Here is a 25702-nt window from a genome sequence, read left to right on the forward strand (position 1 = left end):
AATTCCTCGACGACTTGCTAATCTGGCTCCCAATCACCGGCCGCCTTGATGCGACCTCTTCGCGAAGCCGCGGCCGCCATGCCACCTAAGGGCAACGGCCAGCGTTTTTTCTCTCTCTCTCTCTCTTTCTCCTCTTTCCTCCCCCCCCCTTTCCTCTCCCCTGGTCTTTCCGCTTTCCCTTTTGAGGAAACGGAGGGCGGGGAGGAAGGCGCTCGGGCAACCATAGCAACGGCGAGAGGATTTTTTTTTTTCTCTCCCCCACCCTCCTCTCGTTCCGACGGTCGGGAGCGCCCATTGGTGGAGAGGCCGGCCGAGGCGTACGTCTTTTTTTTTTTTTTTTTCCCTTTGCGTTTCCGGCCGAAGGGAAAGAAGTGGAGGGGGGCGGAGCGGGGCAGAGAGTGAGGCGTTGGGGTTGCTCTGCCTCAGAAACGGAAGGATTGGGGGGGGGGGGCTGTTTAAAAAATAAATAAATAACTTGGGGGGGGGGCGGCTGAGCAAGCTTCTGGGGAGCCTGCGGCCTACCTGCCGGCCCTGGCGGCGGTAAAGCCGCGGCTGTGAGGAGGGCATGGGCAGGGGGACCCTTCCTTCCAGTAGTTTACCTCAGCGGCCAACCCAGCCGCTCGCGCCCCGCTTTTTCACCTGTCGGCCAAGAACACCCGTCCCTTCACCGCGGCCCGCCATGCTCCCCTGGTAAGTAGCGCCTGATGGGTCGCGCTTCCTCAGCGCCTTCCCTACGCTTGGCTCCCTTCAGCCGCCGCTCCCGGGGCCTCCCTGGCTGGGAGCGCTGGGGGGTGAGAGTCCCCTGAGCGGTGGAGGTTAGGGAGAGGGCCCAAGTCCACGTGTCCCCCACCCCACCCTGGGAAATCTCTGGCCGACTTCGGTCCCTGGAACCGGCCTACCTCGCCGGGCTGTCGTGGGATCGGATCAGGGCAGGCGGAAGCGCGTGTCCTGGGAGGCCAGTCCGCTCGTGGGAACAGCTTCTTCCCCAAAGCAAGAGCGGCCCCCCACTCTTTTGCCTCTCCCCCCCTCCGGGAAGAGGTCAAATCTGTCTTTTCGTGAGGGTCCTTGGTGATTATGTCTGTCATTTATGTCTGTCATTTGATCTGCCAAACAGAAACAATATCTACTGAATAGATACAGCACAGACGTTGACTGACTAAACAATCTATAAAATCTATATAACAATGCAGGCGAAATGTTAAGTTTAAGAATTGGGGGTGTACAAATAAATAGACTAAAGGTATCACACCATGTGTAGATTGCGAGGCTTTATTCAGGTTATGTTGCTTAATGCCTGTTGGTGAATACAATTTACAGTTTTTTATTATTCGGTTGCTTTCCATACTCTAGCCTGATTTTTTGCACCACTTTAATACTTTGGTGGAGTGAGGCGGTTTATAACTCTGATAAATAAATAAACCCACCTTGAGTTCACAAACAAAGGAGATATGCAAGTTATGAGGTTGCCCGTCGACCTGCAATGTCTGAACGGAAAAGGTTTATATATAATCAAGGGTGGCAGAGACAGATATGCCTGGCCATAGCTTCCAGCAGCACAGCAAAGCATTACTGCACATTATGGAAACTTGGAGGCCCAGGAATTGGTTCATCAGCTCTCCAAGGTTTGCAGGGCCCCTGTGTCTCCGGTATTCCTTTTGCAAAAGATGCTGAAAGTTGAATCTGGGTCTTGGTTAAACAGGATAGTTGCCACTGAAGAGGGAATAGTTCTTAGAGAACTAATAAAATGCTTGCGTGCTACTTCAGATATTTAACAAATGTATTATGGAGAATACAGCTCCTACAACCTATTAATTTTATTGTACAAAACTGAACTAGTGCAGAACACTGATGTCTACATCACGTGTTATGTTTGTCTTTTAGTGAAGTGAAAATGCGGGAAATTTAATTTGGTACCCTTTTTGTACAAGTGGGAGGAATTGAACCCGGACTTGTTGGCATAACAATTAGGAAAAACAGGTACAGCCTTGTTTTAAGGAGCCCATATAGGAATTATGTTGGATGTAGATTGCTTTTAGGCCTTTGCTATTGTTAATTTGTATTGGTTTTTGTATGTTCTTTTTGTGGTTTGATAGTATTGTAGCTTTTTTCATTGTAAGCCACCCAGAGTCATGCAGTTGAGATGGGTGGCTATATAACTCGAATGAATACTAAAATTAACAGTCAAATGGGAACTTATTCCTAGCAAATATAATTTGTTCTTTAATACGTATGCAACCTTTCCTCCTGAAGCTCCAGGCAGTGTATCCATCTTGAGTGGATTAATATAATTCATGTAGTTATTGGCTGAATACCAGTAGGAAGACAGAAACGCTCTGTGTCCTCAGAAATGCTAGGGTACACTCTGACTGGTAGCTGAGACCTTATTTGTATGGATTAAAATGATCAGATTAAATATAAATTCTGAGCCTGCTTTTTCTTTTAGCTAAATAACTCTTATACTGTGTATTGTTATTTTGATAGGTAGGTACCTACCTGTCAAGAAGACTATGTCTCTGTAGATTGTTGATTTTGCTTTGCTTTTGTCCAAGCAATCTGTCTGGGGTGCATAGTACTATTTTGACTGGAAACATTCATCCACTCTTGCTGCAATAGAGTTTTACAATGGGGTTATATTTTGATTTTCTGTAAGAGTTACTTTTCTGGACTTTCCATTTATCCTATCAGAGCTTGCCCAAATAGTTGCTTACAGAGACCCAAATAGTAGATTCTGTGACAGACAGGACCAGCTCTGATTTAGAAATAAGATTTTTTAAAATTTTGATTTAATTTCTTTGAGAAGAAGGGAACTCCTTGGATTTAAGTTAGCCTTTTATTTTAAATTCTGAGAAAAATTACTTTGAGTATCAGAAATTTCAAAAGCAGCACCCCTCAAATGTCAACTGTTTAAGACAGAGGCACCCTTCAAATAAGGATATTTTGCTGGATACAAATATATATTTTTGGGGGTTAAATATTTCAAAGCTGTTAAAAGCTTCCCTAAAAGAGTTGAGTAAAGTTGGAAGGGGATTTTTTTGTAACTGAACAGTAAATCATATTTGCTGTATTAAGAGCTTTACAGTTGTGAAATAGAGTGTTCTGCTAAAACAGTAATGAACCTAAATTGAGTCAATGGTATATTGATGAATAATGAATATGTATCCATTTGCATAGACACTGAGGGAAGCTTTTAAACTGTGCATAACAAGGAGTCCTTTTCATTTATTAAAAATCTAACATGTTGATACACAGACATATGCATATGCATATACTATATATGAAAGTATATCTTTACATTGTGACTTTATTGCTATTGTTGCATATGCAACTTTAAGACCCCAAATGATGTATTGAATATGTAAATACATTTAGCAGCATGTTGGTTTCTTATTTTTAAAAAGTCTTAGTGATTCTCTCCTCACTTTAGTTCTAGTAGCAACTTCTTTTTGCTTTTACCAGCAACAATAGCGTGGGGTGAAGTGACTAAGAAAAAAAACAATAGCATGACAGAGAGATCCCAAATGCTATTATTTTAATAAAAAATGGTGTTAAGTTATTAATACATTCAATGTACTGAGTAATTTAGAATGTGACCCATACTTCAAAACATCCAGCAGCAAAAAAAACACCTCCAAGAGTCCTTTTACAGTTTGACCTCCTATGTGTATCTTTAAACCATGCTATGACTTTTTAATTACAATAAGCTGATTTTTTTATAACAGCCAGCTGTCTCATTAATAACAAAAAGATTTAAAAAATAGCTGGAGTTAAAATTTGCAGGCCTCTAGATATGATTAGAACTAATATCTAAGTTTGGCCTTTTTATGCAACCTGAGTATATGAACTATTATACCAGAGGAATATCTGGTTTTGCAACAAGGCAATTCATTGTGCCACGTAAATAGACTTCCACGTTTACAGAAGGCAGAACTGAACTTTGATCTCTTCTTATGTTCTCAAGGTGTTTTAATGAAGGCAGGCATAGTAGCAGTAACCTAATTCTGTTAGTCATCCTAGAGCAAAACATAAAATTGGATGCAAGGCATAGATGAATTCAGCAGTGTTATGATATAGGTAGACTAGACAGCTAGCTGTCATAATTTAATGACTACCTGCCATAAATGGGAGTTCAGGCTGTCAGATGTCTTCCAGCATTGTTGACTCCTAATGCAAGCTGAAAATGTACCCTAGAATCCTCTGCAGTATTTCAAGAGATTTTCAAGTGAACTTTCTGTTCTTATGCAGCTACTGAAGCTTTGCACTGATGCTGGCATGGCTGATCCCTTACATAATCCAATAATGTGGTGAACAGGCTATCCAAATCATCAGGAACAAATTTTTAAGTTCTTTTTCTAGGATAAAACCAATCTAACCCAGTGCTTATTGTCATGTGCATATGTTGTTCTATATAGGAAGGAAAAGGGAATTTTATGATATTGCAGTGTATAAATTGATTTAACAATATCCAGAGTTAAATTGCTAGTAGATTCTGGAATCAGCAAAATGTGCTACTGAGGCATTTCAAATACAGTAATGAAATTCCCTAAGATTGTAGCTGATCTTCTATTATAATTTTGCACTGTTTTTTCCTCCACTGTTCGTTTTCCATGATGAGCTGCAATAACCAGATTATAAAATTTGCTTTGTTTTGGGAAAGAGCCAAAGGTTCAAGTTACATCAGATTTTGGTTCCAGGAACTAAATACAACAGTTTTGCTAGTGGTCTTACCAGACAATGCAAGCCTTTGTGGTACAAGAAAAAGTGGAGAGGCATATTCTCTTCATCTATGTTACGATGTCATCACCAAAGTATACACTTTTATTACCAATGGACTGTATTGTGATTATTTTACCAGAATATAGCTCATGATTGCATAGTGGTGTTCACCTCTGAGCTTGGTTGTTTTCCTTCAGATGTTTTCATTTTTGTTATCAAACTAGGTAACATCCTCAATGCTAGAAGGGAGTGGGGTTTGCTCTCTATTTATTTACAGGGTAAGTGAGGGTGTTGTTTTCTCCTTAGTAGTTCCTTTTTCTTTTGCTGATTGAGTTGGTAGTTCCTTGATTGTTGACTACTTGTTAGGTATTAATCCTATTTTCAGTATGTTATTATTTGTATAAGCATAAGATTAGGGAAATTCATTGAGAGTTAAAATAAAGGTTCTTGATAGAATTATTCTTTCTATTCTATTCAGATCCCTTGTAATGAAGTCATAGAAAAGGGGAGATAAATAAATACCCACTGTAAGTTAAAGATAAATGCAGGTCCAAGCTAAGCAGAATTCCATTTAAGAGCCCTGGTGGTGCGGTGGTTAGAATGCAGTACTGCAGGCTGACTCTGCATTCCCACTGCCAGGAGTTCGATCCTGACAGGCTTAAGGTTGACTCAGCCTTCCACCTTTCCGAGGTCGGTAAAATGAGGACCCGGATTGTTGGGGGCAAATATGCTGACTCTGTAAACTGCTTAGAGAGGGCTGTAAAGCACTGTGAAGCAGTATATAAGTCTAAGTGCTATTAAATTTAATAAAAGGAACATGCCTGAAATTAGTACAATTTATATAACACAGATAGGTCCTTGACTTACAACAGTTCATTTAGTGACTGTTTGAAGTTATAACAGCACTAAAAACATAACTTATGATCATTTTTTCACACTTACGACCATTGTACCATCCCCATGGTCACATGATTTACACTTGGATGCTTGACAACTGATTCATATTTATGATGGTTGCAGTGACCGGAGGGTCATGTGATCATCTTTTGCAACCAATGGGGAAGGCAGATTCACTTTTACAACTGCAATTATTCACTTAAGAAATGTTGCAAGAAAAGTCGTAAAATGGGGCAAAACTCACTTAGCAACATCAATTCTGGGCTCAGTTGTGGTCATAAGCCGAGGACTATTTGTATCCACAAGTAAGTAAGTATAGAGCTGCAACTTTATCTAACCTTCAGTTTCTCATTTTCCTAGTAGAAAGAAAGCTTGGCTAACATTACTTTTTCATTGTTGTTCAACTGGTTGCTTGCTCCAATTTCTGTCTTGTTTTCTGGATGGTGCTAGGAAGTACAAATAAGCAACTGGTAACATTTAGTTCCACATGTTTAGCAGATGGACTGAATTTGTTGAAGCATTGGTGGAACTAGGAAACTCTGCATAGATGCTTTTAACTTTCAAACACAGAGTCTAAAGCCCCCATTTAAAAGCCACTGATTTAGCACTCTTTGCTTTGAGTTTGCTTTGCTTGCATTGCGTAATTTTGTAATATGCTTCTGTTCCCAAATGTGGGCTGGTTTCAGTACTGAGTATTTTGATATGTGAAGACAGCTGGCCATCAGTAAACAAATGGCAAGCAGGAACCCTTTAGGATTATGTGGGCAACTACTTTGAAGAAATTAGAACTTGCCACATGTATTTTTTTCCTTTCATGTATTTGTTTTATGTTCGAAGATTAATTGATTTTATAACTCATCATGTGGCGACAGGGGACCCTGCCTTTAACCTAAGCTATGTCCCAGTTAAGACATCTGTATGGGATTTTTAAAGATAAATTCAGGAGCAAATCTTGGGACTTGATGATAAATAGTAGAAACTGTTTTTTTCTGCTTGGTATGTGTGTTCATTGTCTCAATATCTAGATATAACTGTTTCCCAAAAGCGATTGCAGTTGGAGATCAGAATATATAAAAAAGAGAATTGTATATTTTTTATATTTATAGAACTCTGTGTCTGTCTGCGAAGGCCATGGAGAAGAGTTTGGAAAACAGTTTCAGCATCAGCTTTCTGAATCCATTGGTAATCTTCTTTAGGAAATCTGCCAAGTGTCTGGGCCATCTTCCTCTAATCTATGTATTTGTCTGCCTCAGTGCCCTCTTTCTCTGTACAGGTAAGAGTTTATGCTCCTTTCTGAGACACTTACAATTGTGAATGAATAAGGATTTATCAATCTGTGCAATGTAAACCTATCTAATTTATGTTCTATGAATTGTTATCAATGTAAAGCTTGTGAACACCCATTGCTAAGAGGGACATTGTAGGAGGAAAGCCATGTTAGTCTATTAATAGTCAACAATCAGCAGTATCTGCTAGCATCTTGTTACAGTAAGAAATTTTATTAAATACATACACATATGTTTTTTAAAGTGAGTTGTTGTTCCTGAAAGGTGTTGCCTTTTAATAAATATTGTAAATATGACTGCATCTTGAAATTGTCTCTTGAGATACTTTTAGTTAGACATAGAGCTTCCCACATTATATGATTTTTAGCCAAAGTTTGTTAAGTTGGCACTTTATCCACCTACGCCTTTGGACCATCTGTGTGCTCTGAGTTTTCACACAGTGTTTTTTTCTCCTTTTGAAATACAAAGCTCTAAATGAGCGTGTCTGTTTCTTGTGAGCGTTTGGGCGCACCTCTTCCAATATAAAATCTATGGCAAATGATGCCAATTATATATGTTGTATGTGCTTAATATGTAGTGCTTTTTTATTCCACATACTCTTCTTTCCAATAATATATACATATATACATATATATATTTGTGTGTGTGTGTGTGTGTGTGTGTGTGTGTGTACACACACACACCATAGCACAGCGGTTGTCCTATGTGCCACACAAAACTCTGATGAGGGCTATGGGGATATGTAAGATTGTTTTCGACAGAAATATAAAAGGTAAATACTTAATAGAAAATATTTAACTTTCAGATTAATTCCAGAATCTTAGAAAGATACCACAGACACTTGCTACCCTCTACATTCTCATATAAATGATTTTGATATAACTAAGAGTAAAAGCTTTAAGACACATAGGAAATATTGGGAAATTAGATGAAATATCTAAATAAAAGTTGTTAACAAGTTCTTTTAGTAATGATAAGGACATTGTGCAAAGACTTAACTGTAGTTATTAAGGAGCTACAATGATAAGATTCAGGAATAGAATTAAAATGGCTGAATAGTTGTGTTTCATTCAAGATTCTTGATAAGAACATTCTTATATAATGCCATTGGGTTCAAAAACTCGTCTGTAAGCTGTGAAAGTGGCCCTGAAAATGGGAGCGTGTATCACATGTTGACTTAGCAGGTACTTCTCAGTGGGAGAAAGCTTTCTGTTTAAGCAGTCAGAGAAGACAGATCAATGACTGGGGGGGGGGGAGAGAAGGAGTTTTAGTATCTAACCTTTATTTGCAGGGTAAAAAAAAAAAAAGAGGTATTGCAAAGAGAATTTTGGAGAATAGGTCAATTTTATGGTCTATGGAAAATTGCTAGGACAAGCCCTTCTTTAAATAATACAACAATTTATCTTAATTTTATCTCAACATTTTATCTTTTTCAAAAATATATATTTTTTAAAAATATTATCAACTGAAAAACTAGTATCTTTAAAGAAGGCTCTTTTAAACTGACACTGTTATAGGGTAAAATGTCTCTTTTCCTCCCAACCTCTAATAAATTATCTGGTGTCTTTTTTGACATTTGGTAACTGGTAAAATTGATTAGTTGATATGCAGTAAGTGAGTCATTGATCTTTAGCATTGCATGTACAAAAAACAGTTGATTTTAAAGTCTCTTTGATTTGTTATCTTTATTTTTGGTTGGGATACACAGTAAAAGTAGAAATCACAAATTATTTAGTTTGAATTCTCTTTGTTTCTTTGAGATTAGTTTTCTGTTTCCTAAGTTCCACAAAATTAAGTTTCAGCGCTATCTTTTTTTGGTGTTTTTTAAAATTTTTTACAGCAGTTAACATATTTCAGGAATATTCTAAATCCAGAACTAAGACACAGTTGAGGGAATGAATACCATGTTCTACAATGCTATTGCCTGTTTTTCAAGCATGTTGTTTGTACTAAAGAGTTGTCCTAATTCTTATCTTGTAAATACACTTTTCCTTGTTTTCTTCAATTCTTCCCCTTCCCCTATTAGCACTTAAGCTTTTGTGGGGAAAACGTTGACAACATTATGGCCTTGTTTCATATTTACAAAAAAAAAATAAAAATCCTTACAATGATATTTTTATTCCAGATCACCATGCTCCAAATTTTGTGCACATTTCAAAATATATACCAAAAGTTTTCTGACAAGCTAATCCAGGAAACTTTTATAAAGTTTCATAATTCTTTTTAAATTACTTTACTTTAGAAGGGTTTCTCTAGCAGATTGTACTGGCACAGTCTGTCTCAACCTCTCTCCTTTCAAAATGAATAAATGTATTCTTGCAACAGACAAACTTCTGTTCCTTCCTGGACAACTGGATATTGTCTAGCGCTTAGTGTATTGCATATTAAAAAGTCCTGATTGTTTTCAAATAGGGATGTGATTCTAAATTGTTAACATCAGTATTTTTCCAGGTGGTTCCTCTTGAAATTAAATATACTTATGTGAAGGAGGAATTTATTAATATGCCCAACTGCTTTTCCCTCTCTAAGCTGATTTTATTTTAATCTAGAATTAATATAAGAGTAATAACATAGGGTGAACTATTATCATTATCCCAGTGGTATCCAACTGTAATCTCTGCCCTGGGCTGAGTACAAGTGATGCTATAAAGGTGCTTACCTAGTGTCTGGAGGCTGTGAGGTCTTAGTGGAGATGAAAAGGTTGGGGATTCTAATAAGAGTGATTCCTCTAATTCTTGAGCTCGACAGAGATGGTGCACAATCTGGGGGTCATCCTCGATTCATAACTTCTGCTCAAGGACTAGATCAGTGGTTCTCAACCTTTTTAATGCCGCGATCCCCGACCGGTCGTAAGTCGAGGACTACTCAACCGGTCGTAAGTCGAGGACTAAACCAGTCGTAAATTGAGGACTACCCAACCGATCGTACGTCGAGGACTACCCAACTGGTCGTAAGTCGAGGACTTTCCCTGCCAGGGAGCGCCGCACATGCATGGTGCCACCCCCTGCGCCGGCCGAGGCGTAGCTGGCAAGCGGCAGAGACGGAGCAGGCCAACCACCTCCCACCCCTGGCCCTCTTTTACTTACATTTTTAGTAGTTGCTCAGCAGGGAGGGGTGGAAACTTCCAGATAACTCACCTTCGCTGTAGACAACTTGGAGCACTGTTTGCAGAATGGGACTTTTGGCGGGCTCAGCAGGGCAGAGACAGCCTGGATAATTCCTATTGGCTTTTGAAAGCCAATAGAATTAGACTCTATTCAAGAGAGTCTATTCTATTGGCTTTCAAAAGCCAATAGAATAAAAGGGAGTAGCACAGCTAAGGAAAAGGGGGGAAAAAATGGCGGACTGCGTTGTTTGGTGACCCCCGTGAAATGGTCATTCGACCTCAAATGGGGTCGCGACCCACAGGTTGAGAACCGCTGGACTAGATGGCAACATAGGGACTTTGCATTGACCCATCTTGTGTATCAATTGTGCCCGTTCCTGGATTAGGAGGCTCTGCTCACAGTCACTCATGCCACAGTCAATTCCCATCTGGATGATTGCAATGTCCTCTGCCCTTGAAGACTATTCAGAAGCTTCAAATGGTTTAGAATGTAGCAGTGTGCAGAGTTTTAGATGCAATAAAGTTTGACTATGTAACACCTTTGATTTGTGTGCTGCGCTGGCTCCAGTAAGCTTACAGGTACACTTCAAGATGCTGGTTGTCCCCTTTAAAGCCCTATGTGGCATAAGGCCAAGATACTTGCAGGACTGCTTATTGCAATTGTTTCTGCCCATCTCATCAGATTTGGCAAGGTTGGTGTGGTCTGGGTCCTTTGAGAAGAACCGTGCCATCTCGCAGGACCCAGGAGATACGTTTTTTCTGTGCAGTGCCTGTTCTCCCAGAGATCTGAATGGCTTCAATCCTGTTGGTCTTCTGGAAGGCTGTAAAACTCTGGCTTTTCCTGGAGGCATTAAGCTGGGTTTTTAACTAATCCCAGTAGAGGTGCATATCATAATTATAATTGAAAATGAGTAAGAAGCCTCTGATAGGTAGTATACATTTGTGTGCAGGTTGTGCATTCATACTGGCAGATGAGGCTCTTGAAACCTGGCCTCATATCTTATGTAGACCTCAGTGCTTAAAAGATTCCTCAGTATCTCTCCTTTAAGGGCTGTGTTAAAGCTGTCATGTAATCTGTAAAGATTGTGTGATGTGACTCTTTAATAGACAAGCTTACTTCCTGCTTGGTGATTATTCAGGAAGGCTAACATGCTATTATGTGATCACAGCATATTAAAGCAAGCAAAACAGCTTTAGTTTGAGAAGCTTCTAAAGCATATTGAGAGTTTATATAAGAAATTAAATACTTCAAGCATAATGCTTGAAAATCAGTCACTTCACTGGTAGGGTAATAAGATATAGTTGAACATTAATTCACAGAGTCCTTTACACCAGTCATCCCATCCTGATGATCTCATCTATGTAGACTTCAACTGTATAAATTGTTAACTTTGCTTCTGGTGCTTATTAAGCACCTTTTTCAGGGAAGTTTGCCAAGACCAGAGAAACTTTCAGAAATGTGTTTTATAATATGGCTTTATTATTTGTAGCTTAGTATGTTGCTTCAGCCAAAACAAAACAGAAAAAAAAATACTCTGATGTGGCCAAATAGTTAAAAAGTTAAGATGTTGGAATAGAGGCAGAGAAACTCAGGTTGAAGTCCAGCTTTAGGTACAAAAGCCAACTGGGTGATCTTGGGCCAGCCATTTTCTCTCATCCCTAATCAGCATCAATTCTGGAACAAGCCCGGTGAAAAACAAGCCCCTTGTTGCTTCATGCATTGATAAATTTCAATGCAAGAGCACAGTGCAAAACAAACTGGAATTTAGTGAGACAAATGCTAGCATAAGCACAACAGATAATGGCCACAAACCGAAAACTTTTAAAATTAAGCATTTTAAATATGAGGCAGCTGGCAAGAAAATATAATTAGGAATATTTTGCTTTGCCCAACTATATTCAGAAGTTAAATGCTCTTCCTTTCATTTCCTCCCTACCATTCCTTTTTCAAGCTGGCAAGAATATTGTGTCCTCTTTTTAATTACACTGTAATGAATTGTTAGGGTGCTTGACAGATTAATCAATGCAATTGGCAAATACAACATCTTGTAAGAAGTTAAATTGTTCTTTGCTGCAAGTTAGATTTGCCCCAATGTCTGCTGGGGCCCTGGTGTGAGAGATCTTTAAAGAGCTTTTGCAATAAATTCTGGCTGTCAGTTCCCCCAATGTTAAGAGCATTCATTTATTGTAGTTCTGCTGTTGTCTTTTAGGTGGATTTTGAAGATTGACTGATTTCCTCCCTCCCTCCCTAGTTTTGAAACGGTTATGGAGTACTCATCCAACTGAATAATAATAACAAATTTAAACACTATAGCATACTATCGTCAAATGCTTTTCATTACTTTTTTTCGTCCTTAAAATAGTTCTATAAGATACGGATTTGGCATTTTTGTCTGCCTATCAAGTCCTTCCCACAGACAGATATGCATTCCCAATGACCTAGAGTAGGCAGATGTTGATGTGTAAGGTACTGGAGTTATTGACGCAGAATGGAAGCTGTTCCAAGAAAAACTGCCTTTTGCAATTGACTGATGGTGAATTTGTCAATGCCGATGGTGTTCAAATGGTACTCGATCTGTTTTGGGATTGCACCCAAGACACTTATTACCATTGGTACTATCTTTGTTTCTATTTGCAAAGGAAGCAGAGTTGTTCTATTTCTATTTTCAGATCTTTGCATTTCGTTATCTTCTTCAGTTCTTTCTCTTCTATGTTGCTTTCTCCAAGTACTGCCATGTCCACTATCCAAATTTTTATGTCTGTCTTATCAACAGTTGTTAAGTCTGGGGTGTTATGCAGCAGGTGCCTGTTTGTTAGAATTCCAAGTCCCACAGCACTTTAACTTCTTCATTTTCTATTATTTTCTCTGTTTTAGGGTGATAATAGCCAGTTTGGTGTAATGGTTAAACCACCAGGCTCTAGTCCCACATTAGGCACGAACACCAGCTGGGTGATTTTTCGGTCACGCTTTCTCAGCAAATTTCATCTGAAAGGGTTGTTGAAAATGGGAGGATGAAGCATTAGGTATTAGGAGTCCTTGATTGCGCAATGGTTAGAATGCAGTATTGCAGGCTAATTCTGCCTACTGCCAGGAGTTCAATCCTGACTGGCTCAAGGTTGACTCAGACTTCCATCCTTCCAAGGTTGGTAAAATGAGAATCCAGATTGTTGGGGGCAATATGGTGACTCTGTAAACCACTTAGAGAAGGCTGTAAAGCAGTGGTTCTCAACCTGTGGGTCGGGACCCCATTTGGGGTCGAACGACCATTTCACGGAGGTCGCCAAACAACGCAATCTGCCATTTTTTCCCCTTTTCCTTAGCTGTGCTACTCCCTTTTATTCTATTGGCTTTTGAAAGCCAATAGAATAGACTCTCTTGAATAGAGTCTAATTCTATTGGCTTTCAAAAGCCAATAGGAATTGTCCAGGCTGTCTCTGCCTTGCTGAGCCCGCCAAAAGTCCCATTCTGCAAACGGTGCTGCACCAGTTGAGTAGTCCTCGACTTACGACCGGTTGAGTAGTCATCGACTTACGACCAGTTGGGGGGTCGTGGCATTAAAAAGGTTGAGAACCACTGCTGTAAAGGATTATGAAGCTGTACATAAGTCTTACGTGCTATTGCTATATTAATCACTTTGATTTATCAAATGGTGGGATATAAATGAAATACATATTCTCAAGTGTTGCAATGAGGATAAAAAGTGATACTGAAATATTCTTCCAGGGCCACCTTAATGGAAGTGACATTCGATACAAGAACTTCCCAGTTTATGATAATGGCATATTTGAGATTAAGAAAAAAAAAACACATAAGCATAGAAATTTGTGCCCTTCTATTTAATATTTGCCTTTCTATTTTTGCTTTTCATTTTGATGCAGTCAAAATCTTCTGGTGAAATAATTAGCACAACACTGAAAACTGCAGGAAAAATCCATAATGCTTATTTCTGTAGCAAAGAAGCAAAATGCCTGTAATTCAGAAATACAGACTGCAGGATGGGGGAAAGAGAAGAACATTCTGCTAAATTAGGAAAAAAAAAATCTCTTTCCTCTCTTTTAGAGCCAGGTGAAAACTGATCCCTGGAATTTGACAGTACAATGAAGTTCAAGAAAAGATCAGTTAGCCTTTTTCCCCACTCCCAAATTCACAGTGTGTAATTGGCTAACTGGGAGCCTGGGTAGAAAACAAGATCTGTCTTCCTGTTAGTGACAGGAATTCAAAGGTGATCCAAAGATAGAACTGAAGATGAATGGATGTGATTCTGTACAATCATGACTTGTAGTGTTTGTACTGTGTTTATATTTTTGCCTGAAATCAACCTTGCAGCATGTTTAACAGAATAACAGAGTTAGAAGGACCTTGGAAATTTTCTAGTCCAACCCCCAACTCAAGCAGGAGACCTTATACCCATGGTGGTGAACCTATGGCACACGTGGGCATGCGTGCTGTCGCCCCAGTCCTAGGCCTTCAGCTGGGTTTTATAAAACCTTTTCACTTTAGGCCTCTGTCACCGTGTGCAAAAAAAAAAAAAAAAAGGTTCAATCAATCAGTTTCAATTTCTTATGGGGGAAAAAAAGATTTGCAAAGTTGGAATTGATTGATTGAACTTTTTAGTCCCATCCAGTCTGCCATTACCACCGCAACCACGCCCACCCAATGGGCCACACCCATCCAATGGGCCACGCCCACCCGGCACCCGACAATACATAAGTGGGTTTTGGGTTGCAGTTTGGGCACTGCGCTTATACCATTTCAGTCAAATGGCTTTCCAGTCTCTCTTTGAAAGCCTCCATTGATGAAGTACCCACAACTTCTGGTGGCAAGCTGTTCTCACTGTCAGGAAATCTCTCCTTAGATCTGGATTGCTTCTTTCCTAGGTTAATTTCCAACCGTTGCTTCTTGTCTTGCCTTCTGGTGCTTTGGAGAATAGGTTGCCCCCTGTTCTTTGTGGCAGCCACTCAGATATTGAAAGACTGCTATCATGTCGCCCCTAGTCCTACTTTTCATTAGGCTAGATCAGTGGTTCTCAACCTTTCTAATGCCGCGACCCCATAATACAGTTCCCCATGTTGTGGTGACCCCCAACTACTTATACATCACCGGGTGCCAGGGGCGTGGCCAAAGAAAAGGGGGAAAAAATGGCGGACAGCCTTGTTTGGCGACCCCCGTGAAATGGTCGTTCGACCCCAAATGGGGTCCCGACCCACAGGTTGAGAACCACTGGACTAAATGTATCCAGTATCTGCAGCCATTCTTCATAAGTTTTAGTCTACAGCCCCCTAATCACCTTTGTTGCTCTTCTTTGCACTCTTTCCAGAATCTTTTTTCCAGACTGCAGAAATTACTTATTTGAGAAACTGCAAGGTAGTGGGAGCACCTGAAAAAAGAGCTGGAGAACTGGTGCAGTGAATGGCCACACAACCTCATAAGAGAGGCTGGAGGTTTACTAGCTCAAACAATGGAGGTACTGCAATATAAGCTGATAAGGGTAATAACTCTTACATATTGTCTGAACAAGAATCCAACAAAAAGGCCAGGTAATGAAAGCGACAACCAGAAAAAAAACAGTACAGTAAAATATTCTATACTTCTGGAACTCAGAACAGCTCTGAGGCCCTCAGAAAATTAACTGCCTCTGAGTTTTCAGGGAAAGGAAAATAGGCTTGGCTGAAGATGCGCCAGGATAATGTATCCCTGAAAGACAGAGGAGATGCAGCGTATTCTATAAGAAAATAAGGAGAAGAGCTGTGGAACAAACATGTCTGATAACTCACGCCAAAAGCTTGGGTCAGGAATATAACAGGATAATTTCAAGATTTATAAAATCCACTATCAATTATCAGTTCTAAGTAATAGATGTGATATCAGTGATACTTCCAGAGCAGATACATTGTTATCGCTGTCGATTTAGAAGATCTATGAAGAATACTCAACCAGGAGGTTCAATTACTGTTCTTATTCAACTTTCTGGGCCATAGTAGAGAATTGGGAAACAGCAGAAGTACGGAGCAGGTAAAAGACTAAAACTATTCAAATGATGTTAGTGGAAGATGATTGACTTCTGGACTGTGGTCCGAAGAATTTCTGATATGGTGGAATCTCTAGCTAGAGAGGGAGGAGGTATGAAAAGGAGGTTGACCTTAGAGTCCATACTTCACAGAAAGCATCAGCATAGCAGGCTTTACCCCGAAGCCTTATCTGATTGTTCCCAAGAGAATGCAGATAGTCTGGTGAGATTCTTGTAAATGGACATTGCAACCATAAAGTGATAACTTTTGATCATCTCACATTCTGGTTCCTTGAGCCTGACACCTGATGGACTGCTAGTACAAGATGAGTTCCATTTCACAGGACTGATAAAAATATATTTGACTTAATCAAGAGGGCATTAAGCTGAATTCTGTGGTGTTATGAAAAAGAAAATAGTGATGTAAGGAACTCAGATAAAGCCTTACACTCTATAGAGGAAAGTGGGTATGCTTTTTTTTTTAAATGACCTACTTAACTCAGTAAAAAAAATCAGGAATAACATTGACTCACAAGCTTCACACCTTTGTTTTCTGTACATTCGGAATACAAGAAATAAGCAGGATGAGCTTGAACTCCGAGTACAGGAAAGCAAATATGATTTCATAGCAATGAAAGCGCTTGTTTAATACAGCAGTTGGCGGATACAGCTGTTAAAAAGAACGAAAGCAATGGAAAGGGAGGTGAAATTGCACTGTGCATTAAAATATCTACGCTTCCCCAAAGATTCAATGAATGAACTTGCTAAAATGTATAAATCACTGTATTAAAATATGTGGCTGTTGTTATCGACTATTGCTTGCACAACCAGGATGAAGGATGCTTTCTAAACTAAATCTTTCAAGGAGACATGAAGCAGTACTGATGGGGAATTTTTATTACCCTGGTAGTATTAGAGAAAACTATACAGACCTGCCACAGACAGACCTTCTAGAAAATTCATTATATACTGCCAACATTTATAGGTTGCCCACTGATCCAGTTCCTGACTTGTCTTATAACTTCCTTCTATGCATTTTATTCATTAGGGAAGATTTAAGTGAGGAAAAGTGGCACGAACACTAGAGAATATTGTTTATGTAACGCTGGAATGTTCGAATTTCAAATGAAGCCAAATATAATTTAGTATATCATTTGAATAGGAAATCCTTAAGCCCAATTCCACTGTGGCAAAAACAGGGATGGGGTGGGTGGGTGGCGAGTGGGTGGAGGAAATATAGATCAATGAAAAAATTAGCACTGATCTGCAAATAAAAGAGTTAGTTATATGCAGGAAGTAAGCATGACAGATGAAGATATCTTAAATTGTAGAGAAGGTGCTACAAAAGCTAGAATGCAGAGTCAGCTGAGTTTAACAAAGGAGGGGAAAAACAACCAAAATACCTTTGTGGTCAAAATTTTATGGAAGTGGAAGAGAAAGGCGCATAGACCAGCTGCTTAGTGAAAATGGAAAAATGCTAAAAGATAAGAAAGAAAAAGTGGAACTGCTCAATTCCTCTTCTTGCTTGTTTTTCTAGAAGAGGTTATGTAATTGTAAAAAACAGGATTCAGGGCCAGATCCTTAATTGAGACTAACAGAATCCTTGTTAAAGTATATCTATTTCCTTTGGGTTTAAATCTCCAGGGCCTAATTAACTAATTTAATAATTGAGAGGGAGTAAGAAACTTGCCAAACTTTTATGTATGTTATTCTTTGAATAATTCTGGAAAACAGTATCAGGGGACTACGAAAAGGCAAATATTATCTGTATCCCTGAAAGGAAAATCCTAAGAACTATATACCAGGCACTAGAAACAATGCATTAATTACCAGAAATCAGCCTGCATTTGTCAAGACAAAATCTTATGACGCTAACACCTTTTTGGGGGTTAGTTATTGTAACGCCATAGATGTAATACAATTTAGATTTCAGTTTGACAAAGTATCTTATGACTTTCTGATTAGTAAGCTAATTAATTCGACATGGTGTGTCATGACAGTTGGATACATGCCAGCTCAAAATTCATATTGCTTAAGTTTTTTTCTTCAATAGTTGTATATATTGTAATAGCATAGTTATATATTCTACATAGAAGATTAAATACTAAAATTTAATACCAAGTTTCACGGTCCAGCATGCAAGAGCATGGATGTTTGTCAGGAAAATAAGTGGCTCTAGTTGATACAAATGCCACATGATGCTGGGAAACAGTGAGGTCACTTTAAGGTGTTCCAGGCAGTCAAGTATTTGTGGGTGAAGATGTGAAGCACTTTTGCTGTTTTACTTTTTCATCAGTTTATATTCAAATATGCACAGAGAGGAGCTTCTCCCATCTTTTCAGCTCAAAGGAGATACATCCAATAATGTCTCTGGAGGATAGTGTTGCAAAAACTCTTGGTATTATTTGTGATAAAATGGAAGCACAGTACAAAAGGACACTTGCCAATAGATTAAGTTGGTGAGGTAGAAAATGTTACAGCACTGTCACTCCACAGGGTTGGGAACAAGAGATCAGTTCTCTTGAGAAATCAGATATTCTTTTCCATCAAATTATTTGACTGTGCACTTACGGAAACAGGGAAACAGACCTAAATTTGTTTATTAATGTCCCTCATTCTTCTAGAGTTCAGAAATATGGGCCCTGTTAATTACCTATTACATGTGTTGTTGTGTTATTATGATGCTGAATCATTATCTGATTACTAGATTATGGTAGTGCAGTCAGAATCCTAAAAGCAGTTGAATATAGGTGAATTAGTTGTTAGTATTTCTGACCTGGGACAAAATGACCTTTTAATCATTGTCTAGACCAGGACTTTTCAACCAGTGGTACGGGTACCACCTGTGGTACATTGGTACCTGGCAGGTGGTATGCGACCATCCTAGAAAAGTAGCGGGGGAGGGGAATGAGCTGAACCGGTGGCAACATTGCACAAGCCTGAACGAGAGATGGCTGGAGCTGCAGGGCTATCAGGGCTCAGCGGAAGCGCCAGGATCAGCGCCAGGCTCCAGCTGGAGCTCGGCGCTGATCCTGGTGCTTCTGCTGAGCCCAGAAGAAGCACCAATCAGCTGGAATGTTGCAGCATCCCCAGGGTCTTGTGATTTACATTCAGTAAATTGGCAACTGATTCATATTTATGATGGTCACAGTGTCCCAGGGCCATGTGAAGTGACCAAAACCTGCTACAACCAGCCAGCAGACGGGGGGGGGGGAATAAAAACTAAACACCCCCACCCCACCCCTGCTGCCAATCCTCAACAGAAATGCTCACAACAATGAAAACCTCGGACAGGAGGAAGAGCACGGCCTGGTGGGCAGGCAGGTGTCTTGCTCGGCTGTGGCATGGGGGGCACTTTTTTCAGTGCAATTGTAACTTCGAACAGTCACTAAGCAAACTGTTGTAAGTTGAGGACTACTTGTACTTCATCACTTGTTTCCTTTTTTTTTTGGTCATCAAGTTTTTGACACCTTGCTAGGCGACTGGTGGTACTCGGATATTGTCCTATCCTAAAAGTGGTACAATGGGTGAAAAGCCTGAAAAGCCCTGCTCTAGACCAGGGGTAGGCAACCTGGCTCTTTTATGACTCGTGGACTTCAACTCCCAGAATTCCTGAGCCAGCATGGCTCAGCTTGGAAACCTCTCCCTTTCCCCTCAGCATGGCTGGCTCAGGAATTCTGGGAGTTGAAGTCCACAAGTCATAAAAGAGCCAAGGTTGCCTACCCCTGCTCTAGACTCTAGAGGTCTTGCGAAAAAAAAAACCTGCTATGGCATGAAGATAAGGAGCCTTCTGATCGAGCCTAGATTAGAATTTCAAAACAGCCCTGTTTAGTCAGAGTTCCCTAGATTACTTGCCTTTCTTTCTACTTATCATTTAACATCATGTAGCACAATGAAATGCCACCATTGATTCATATTGAAGAGTAGGAGGGTTATGTTTAGTTTTTATTCTTGGATTCTAGTCCTCTTAATATCCTGGCGCAGTGAGAAAAAGCAATATTCTGTCAAATAAATAAGCTGTACTTACTGAATCTAAAATATGCATGTGTGAGCTCATCATTTTTTAATGTAATGGGGAAAAAGAAGCATATTTTTGTCACTGATACAAAATCCTAATCAATGAAGAGATATTTTATTTGTCACTAAATAGATTGAATTTATCACCTCATGCAAAATGGCAGCAGCAACATTTTTTGGTTCAGAAAGGAACTAATTATAATTCTAGTGATATATTGTTTTATTTTGGAACTAAATAAGCTTATATACCTCAGTAGATTTGCAATAATTAGTGTAATACATTTGACAATATTTTCGTGACTTACAGCAAGCACGAGGTATGTTGAGAGGCAGTATGCTGCAGCTTCAGGAATAAAGCAAGTGAATAAACTTTCTGGAATCTTTTTTTTCTATTGGAAAAATTCAATTAGGCAAGATTGATTTATTGATTATTTATTTATTTGACAGATAAGGTAGCCCGACTTCATAACAAAGTATGAGATTTAGGGCAGCAGACTTATTAGTGGGTGTTGGTGTTCTGACTCCATAATAGCATGTTCAAGAATAGTACTGCCTTTTCTTTGTTATCTCTTAGCATTTTGCCATTTTTCATTGAGCAGCTGGTATTCTGCTTCCTTTCCCTCCCTCTTGTTTTAAACATAAACATTTCAATATAAGAGAGTATATTTGGTATAGTGTTAAATTGCTGGCCTCAAAATGAGAAGACTGTGAGTTTATTGGGCAACTGGGCCAGTCACCTCTCAGCCCAACCCAACTCAGAGGGTTGCTGTTGTGGGAAAAGTAAGAGGCAGGTATGTTCTCCACCTTGAGTTGACCAAAAATATATTAAAAGGTGGGATGAAAATATAATGATGGCAACAACAACCATGTTTCTGGATAAGAAAAAGGGAACTGATTGATTTTTGTTGTTGCTGTACGGGTGAGAAAACCAACCACTGGTGATCATTTTGCCTTTGTTTTTACTGCTTCTTTAAAATGATTGTAATTTTACTTCTCTTTGCACAGATGGAAGCTGGAGCAGAAGTGCTTGCCAGTCTGGAAAGCCTTTGGAACAGAGCAGTTTGAGGTCATCAGACGGTGTCCAACTTCAGCTGCTAGAAGGACTGCATTCTATCCACTCTTGTCAAGCTGCTTGTTGTCAAACCCCAGCCTGCGGTGCATTTTGGCTCATGGGGACTATCTGCATCCAGGTGAACTGTACCAAGTCTCACAAGTGTCAGGAGATCAGAACTGACACGGTGGAGCCCATCATGGTCTTTGTAACAAAATCTGATCTTGATGTAGATTCCCAACCTGCCAAAGAGAGGCAAGCCCATCTTCCCAAATGGTTGAACTGGAGGGAGAGACATCAGAGTAAGTCAAGGATACAGAGGTCCTTCAAAGAGCTGCCTGCTCACGCACTGCACTTAGGAAAAGTCAGGGGAAATTCTCTAAAGCGAGACGTGGACTCCACCGTTGGAAGTTCTATAAACCATCCAGTTCCATCAGAAGACTTGGATAGACTACCTACTCACAAGGATCTTAAAGAACCACCGTCTTCAAGATCGGAAGCAGACCTTTCAGGAAACCTTAGCAAAGTAGAGAAAATCCTCCTGCCAAATGATAAGGGTTCAGAAGAACTGAAACTCCAAAGCCCATCTTCTTCCAACAGTGATAACATTAGCAGACAGCATGACCTTGATGGGAGTGACTCTTTGGAGGTAAGTGAATCCCTGGAAAAGCAGTAATGCTGCTCAATCCAATAGCAGTGCAGAATTTCTATGACCTCGTTCTCTTGTTGTCGCTCTGCCTTGACTGTTACCCAACTAGTTCATTTGACTTTAAAAATTAATCCATATTCTGTTGATCTATCTAGGTATAGGGGATTGTTTGCTTCTAATAGTAGACTTTTATATTAGAGTAGCATCTGTATTCTTTTAACCATCAAACCTGGGTAAATCATACATACCTGTATCTAAGCAAATCCTGAAGTAGGGAAGGTGGGTTGGTTTGACCCAACGTCTCTCTAAAACAGTGGTTCTCAACCTGTGGGTCGGGACCCCATTTGGGGACGAACAACCATTTCACGGGGGTCGCCAAACAACGCAGTCCGCCATTTTTTTTCCTCTTTTCCTTAGCTGTGCTACTCCCTTTTATTCTATTGGCTTTTGAAAGCCAATAGAATAAACTCTCTTGAATAGAGTCTAATTCTATTGGCTTTCAAAAGCCAATAGGAATTGTCCAGGCTGTCTCTGCCCTGCTGAGCCCGCCAAAAGTCCCATTCTGCAAACGGTGCTGCACCAGTTGAGTAATCCTCGACTTACAACCGGTTGAGTAGTCCTCAACTTACGACCGGTTGGGGGTCGCAGCATTAAAAAGGTTGAGAACCACTGCTCTAAAATGAAGGCTGACCCTAACCCAGACTCTTGGCTACACATTTGCCAGCTTTAGTTTCAACTCTAGGGTAAAGAGAAAGTACGGATCAATTTGCAGCCATCGGAACGCTCTCCATTCTCCTCTGCAGCTGCAAGGTTGAGAATAAAGCTTGTTGCTTATCAACAGGTCTCTTCACACAGCAAAAATAGCAAACAGAACTATTAAAAGCTATAAATATGTTTCCATTGGTTGGCATATTGCTTCAAATGTTGCAGATAGTTGTTACTGAAACAGATTGTGTCAAAATATAGCTTTTTATTGTAAATTACGTGTGCAATACTCTGCCATTGTATTGGTATTAACCATTCCATAGTAAAGCTTTCACTAAAAGTTTCCTGAATTGGGAAATAAATTTACTTTTTGTCAACTTGTGTGGCCTCAATCGGAGGATGACTCTAGATGGCTTATACCATAGCATGAAAATATCAGATCAGTAACAGCCAACAACAGACAAAATCAAAACAGTCCACAGCACACGGGGAGAATATTCAGAGGTATTCCTTACCAAAAACTCCCTTTGAGGAGCAGACTTCTCCTTCCTACCCCAGGGCGTGACAAAAAAGCCAGGTTTTTGCAACTATGGAGAAGTCCAGTAGGATCAGAGTCATATCCTGTTTAACCTCACCTATTGCAAAAAGAATGTAATTCGTGAAATCTGATATTCCCATATAGCTGGGTGCAGTATTGACAGGCTTTGGTCACATTGCAGCTGGGACAAGAGAACGGCTAACCTTGCAGAACAGGATATAGACCGGAGCCAAAGGACTTTTCAGGAAATTTGGAAATGGCCCATTTCCTATGGGAAACAGCTACATGGCATTGCTTTGTCTTAGCTCTCCTTGCTATCCCTCCGTTGCACTTAAAGCGGTATATAAGTCTCATAAATAAAATAAATAAATAAATTATCACTTTTCTCTCGATATTCTGATAATGACATTTTGCTGCTGTTCCAACCCATGTTCATAAGATACTCTGGCAAAGACTCATTAATGCCTTTTTAATAGCAAATTTTTATCACTTTCGAATTTATTAAAAGCTGGGCTTTCAAGGAATGCAAGGTTTTCAGAAGCAAAAGCCTTTATAATGTGAAAATGTGGAAATCAGCCTTTCTTATTCTTATGTAAGATTCAATTGTGATCCTGACTTTTCAAGTGTGTTCCAAGTTTGCTGTTTTGCTTCTCAGGGTAACTTAAAAGTGAGGCCTTACAGCACAATGTTCTGCCATTTTTATGTTCTAGGAAAAATTCTCCAATTCATTGCTCCAATAAGCCTGAAAAAAAAGTGTCTTGTGCTGTTAATTAGATCTGTTGCCAGGAAAGAGCATTTTCAAAAGTGCTTGAGGGATTATTAAAACCTTTCTGTTCCTGCTTTTCCTCATTGTACTTTACGCTGCTGCTGTAGAAGCTGCTGGCCTGAAACTGAGCATCTTACCATTGTAGGGGTGGTAGAAGAAGAAATGTAATTCTAAAGAATGGGGCAGAAGAAAATAATATGTATATTTTTTAAAAAACAACGATATACATATAACAGTAATGTTTTCTTGAGAGCGAGTTTGGTGGACTAGAAACCTGAAGAGTTTTGGTGAGTTCTGATATTGCTCTAGGCACAAAGTCAACTGAGTAAACTTGGGCCAGTTTCTGTCTCTCAGCCCTAGGAAGAAAGCAGTGGCAAACCACTTCTGAAATTTTGCCAATAAAACTGCAAGGGTTTCTCATTTTTAGTTACCAGCATTGATTGATAAATGATTACAGTAATTTAAGTAAGGGCAAATAGTGAATAGAGAGAAATGAAGAAAATTTAAAATTATTATTCTGTTATCGGTGGAGAGATCCCAAGGACTCCCACAGATACTAATCTTCACATAATGAGCCTAAGAAAGGAGGGAGACCTTTAATATGTGCAGCTAGTTATGCTGATATTAAAGCTTCTGCCTGGCCTTAATACAACTAATGTCCAAAGTGTTGCAATAAACACATTAGTTTGAGGTGGGAGGCAGAAGGGGTCACATTTTGAGAGATGTGAAAGTCCCTTGCAACAGAAACATTGAAAAAGCAACCTCACAGTGTATTACAAGAGATAAATTTAGAGTGCAGGAGAGTCTGTAGATATCAACTTCCTGTTTCACACTGCTATTTTTAAAAACATTGTTCTTGCATTGGTTTAATTAACAAAAAAATTAAGTACCTAATAGGATTAATAAAATAAGTCCAAATGTCAGTATGTGAGCTTGACAGTAGAGACTGATTCAACAAGAGAAATGTGAAGCATAGCTTGCTGATCAAAGTATCTGCTGTTTTTACTGCAGGAGGACTGCAGAAACAACCTATTAAAATTCTATGGTTGCTAAGATAGAAAAACAGTAGCTTTAGCTTTATTCCTAACATTTATTACAGCAGTCACATCTATTCTCCATGGACTAGTTTTTTCTGACTCCATTCATATTGTGGGACAACAAAAACAGTCTATTTTATCCTATGTTTTCCTTTTCTATTTCCTAAAAGCCATATTTACACTGCATTTGTCTTTTTCTGGGTACGTTAGGATGTGCATTGAACCTCTGATAATATGACAAAGGACAGGAAACACTGTTTATCCAAAAGGTATACTGAGAAATTAAGAGGAAGGGAACTGAGTTTTGCCAGTAATGAAATACTGCAATTTGAGAGCTAGAAAAATACAGTTCCTAGAAAATAAACTCTTATAAAAAGTAATATTTCCATTTATTGTACGTTAACTCTGCCTGTGACTTTGTCAGTACAGACAAAGTACTCAATTGCTTTGAAACTCATTGAATTTGGTATTTTGACGCAAAAAAAATTTGTCCTGGTACTCACTCAACACACAGTCTTGGTGTTGGCTTCCTTGTCACTTTCTACATTATTCCTTATGAGAAAAAACTGTTTGGTTCTCATCATTTTTGGTACTCATTGCACCTTTTGGAACCAATTAACAATGAGTACAAAGGTACAACTATATCTAAATCACGGTTGGATAAAATACCCTTTTATTTTGATTCAGAATTTGCTGTTTCTTAAATAATGCTGGTATAGTTTTCAACCCCAAACCCATATAGGAGCAACAGAAGGTTTTTTATATCTTGATAAGGAACTACAGAAAAATGGCAAAAAAGCAGTTTGAGTATTTAATTCACCAAATAGACTATTTCTGTCACTAGCCCTGGATCTATATAAGTGTTTGTTCTCTTGTGTTGACATACCAGAGATTATCCAACTTGTCCTCCTGGTGCTATTTTCTCTCTC

General features: G+C 39.4%; 1 protein-coding gene across 1 annotated transcript in view; it reads left to right on the top strand.

Annotated features, from left to right (window-relative positions):
- Positions 1 to 479: 479 nt before the first annotated feature.
- The window catches only part of KIAA0319L (KIAA0319 like), a 57844-nt gene continuing 32621 nt past the window's right edge, over positions 480 to 25702 (top strand). The window contains exons 1-3 of the mRNA XM_039362986.1: positions 480 to 690; positions 6717 to 6883; positions 21033 to 21727. Coding sequence (XP_039218920.1) covers positions 6742 to 6883; positions 21033 to 21727 — 837 coding nt within the window. The 5' untranslated portion in view covers positions 480 to 690; positions 6717 to 6741. The remainder of the gene's footprint in view (positions 691 to 6716; positions 6884 to 21032; positions 21728 to 25702) is intronic.

The sequence above is a fragment of the Crotalus tigris genome, unplaced genomic scaffold (assembly GCF_016545835.1).
Source record: "Crotalus tigris isolate CLP2741 ecotype Arizona unplaced genomic scaffold, ASM1654583v1 scf7180000019504.1669754, whole genome shotgun sequence".
In the NCBI taxonomy this organism is placed as follows: domain Eukaryota; kingdom Metazoa; phylum Chordata; class Lepidosauria; order Squamata; family Viperidae; genus Crotalus; species Crotalus tigris.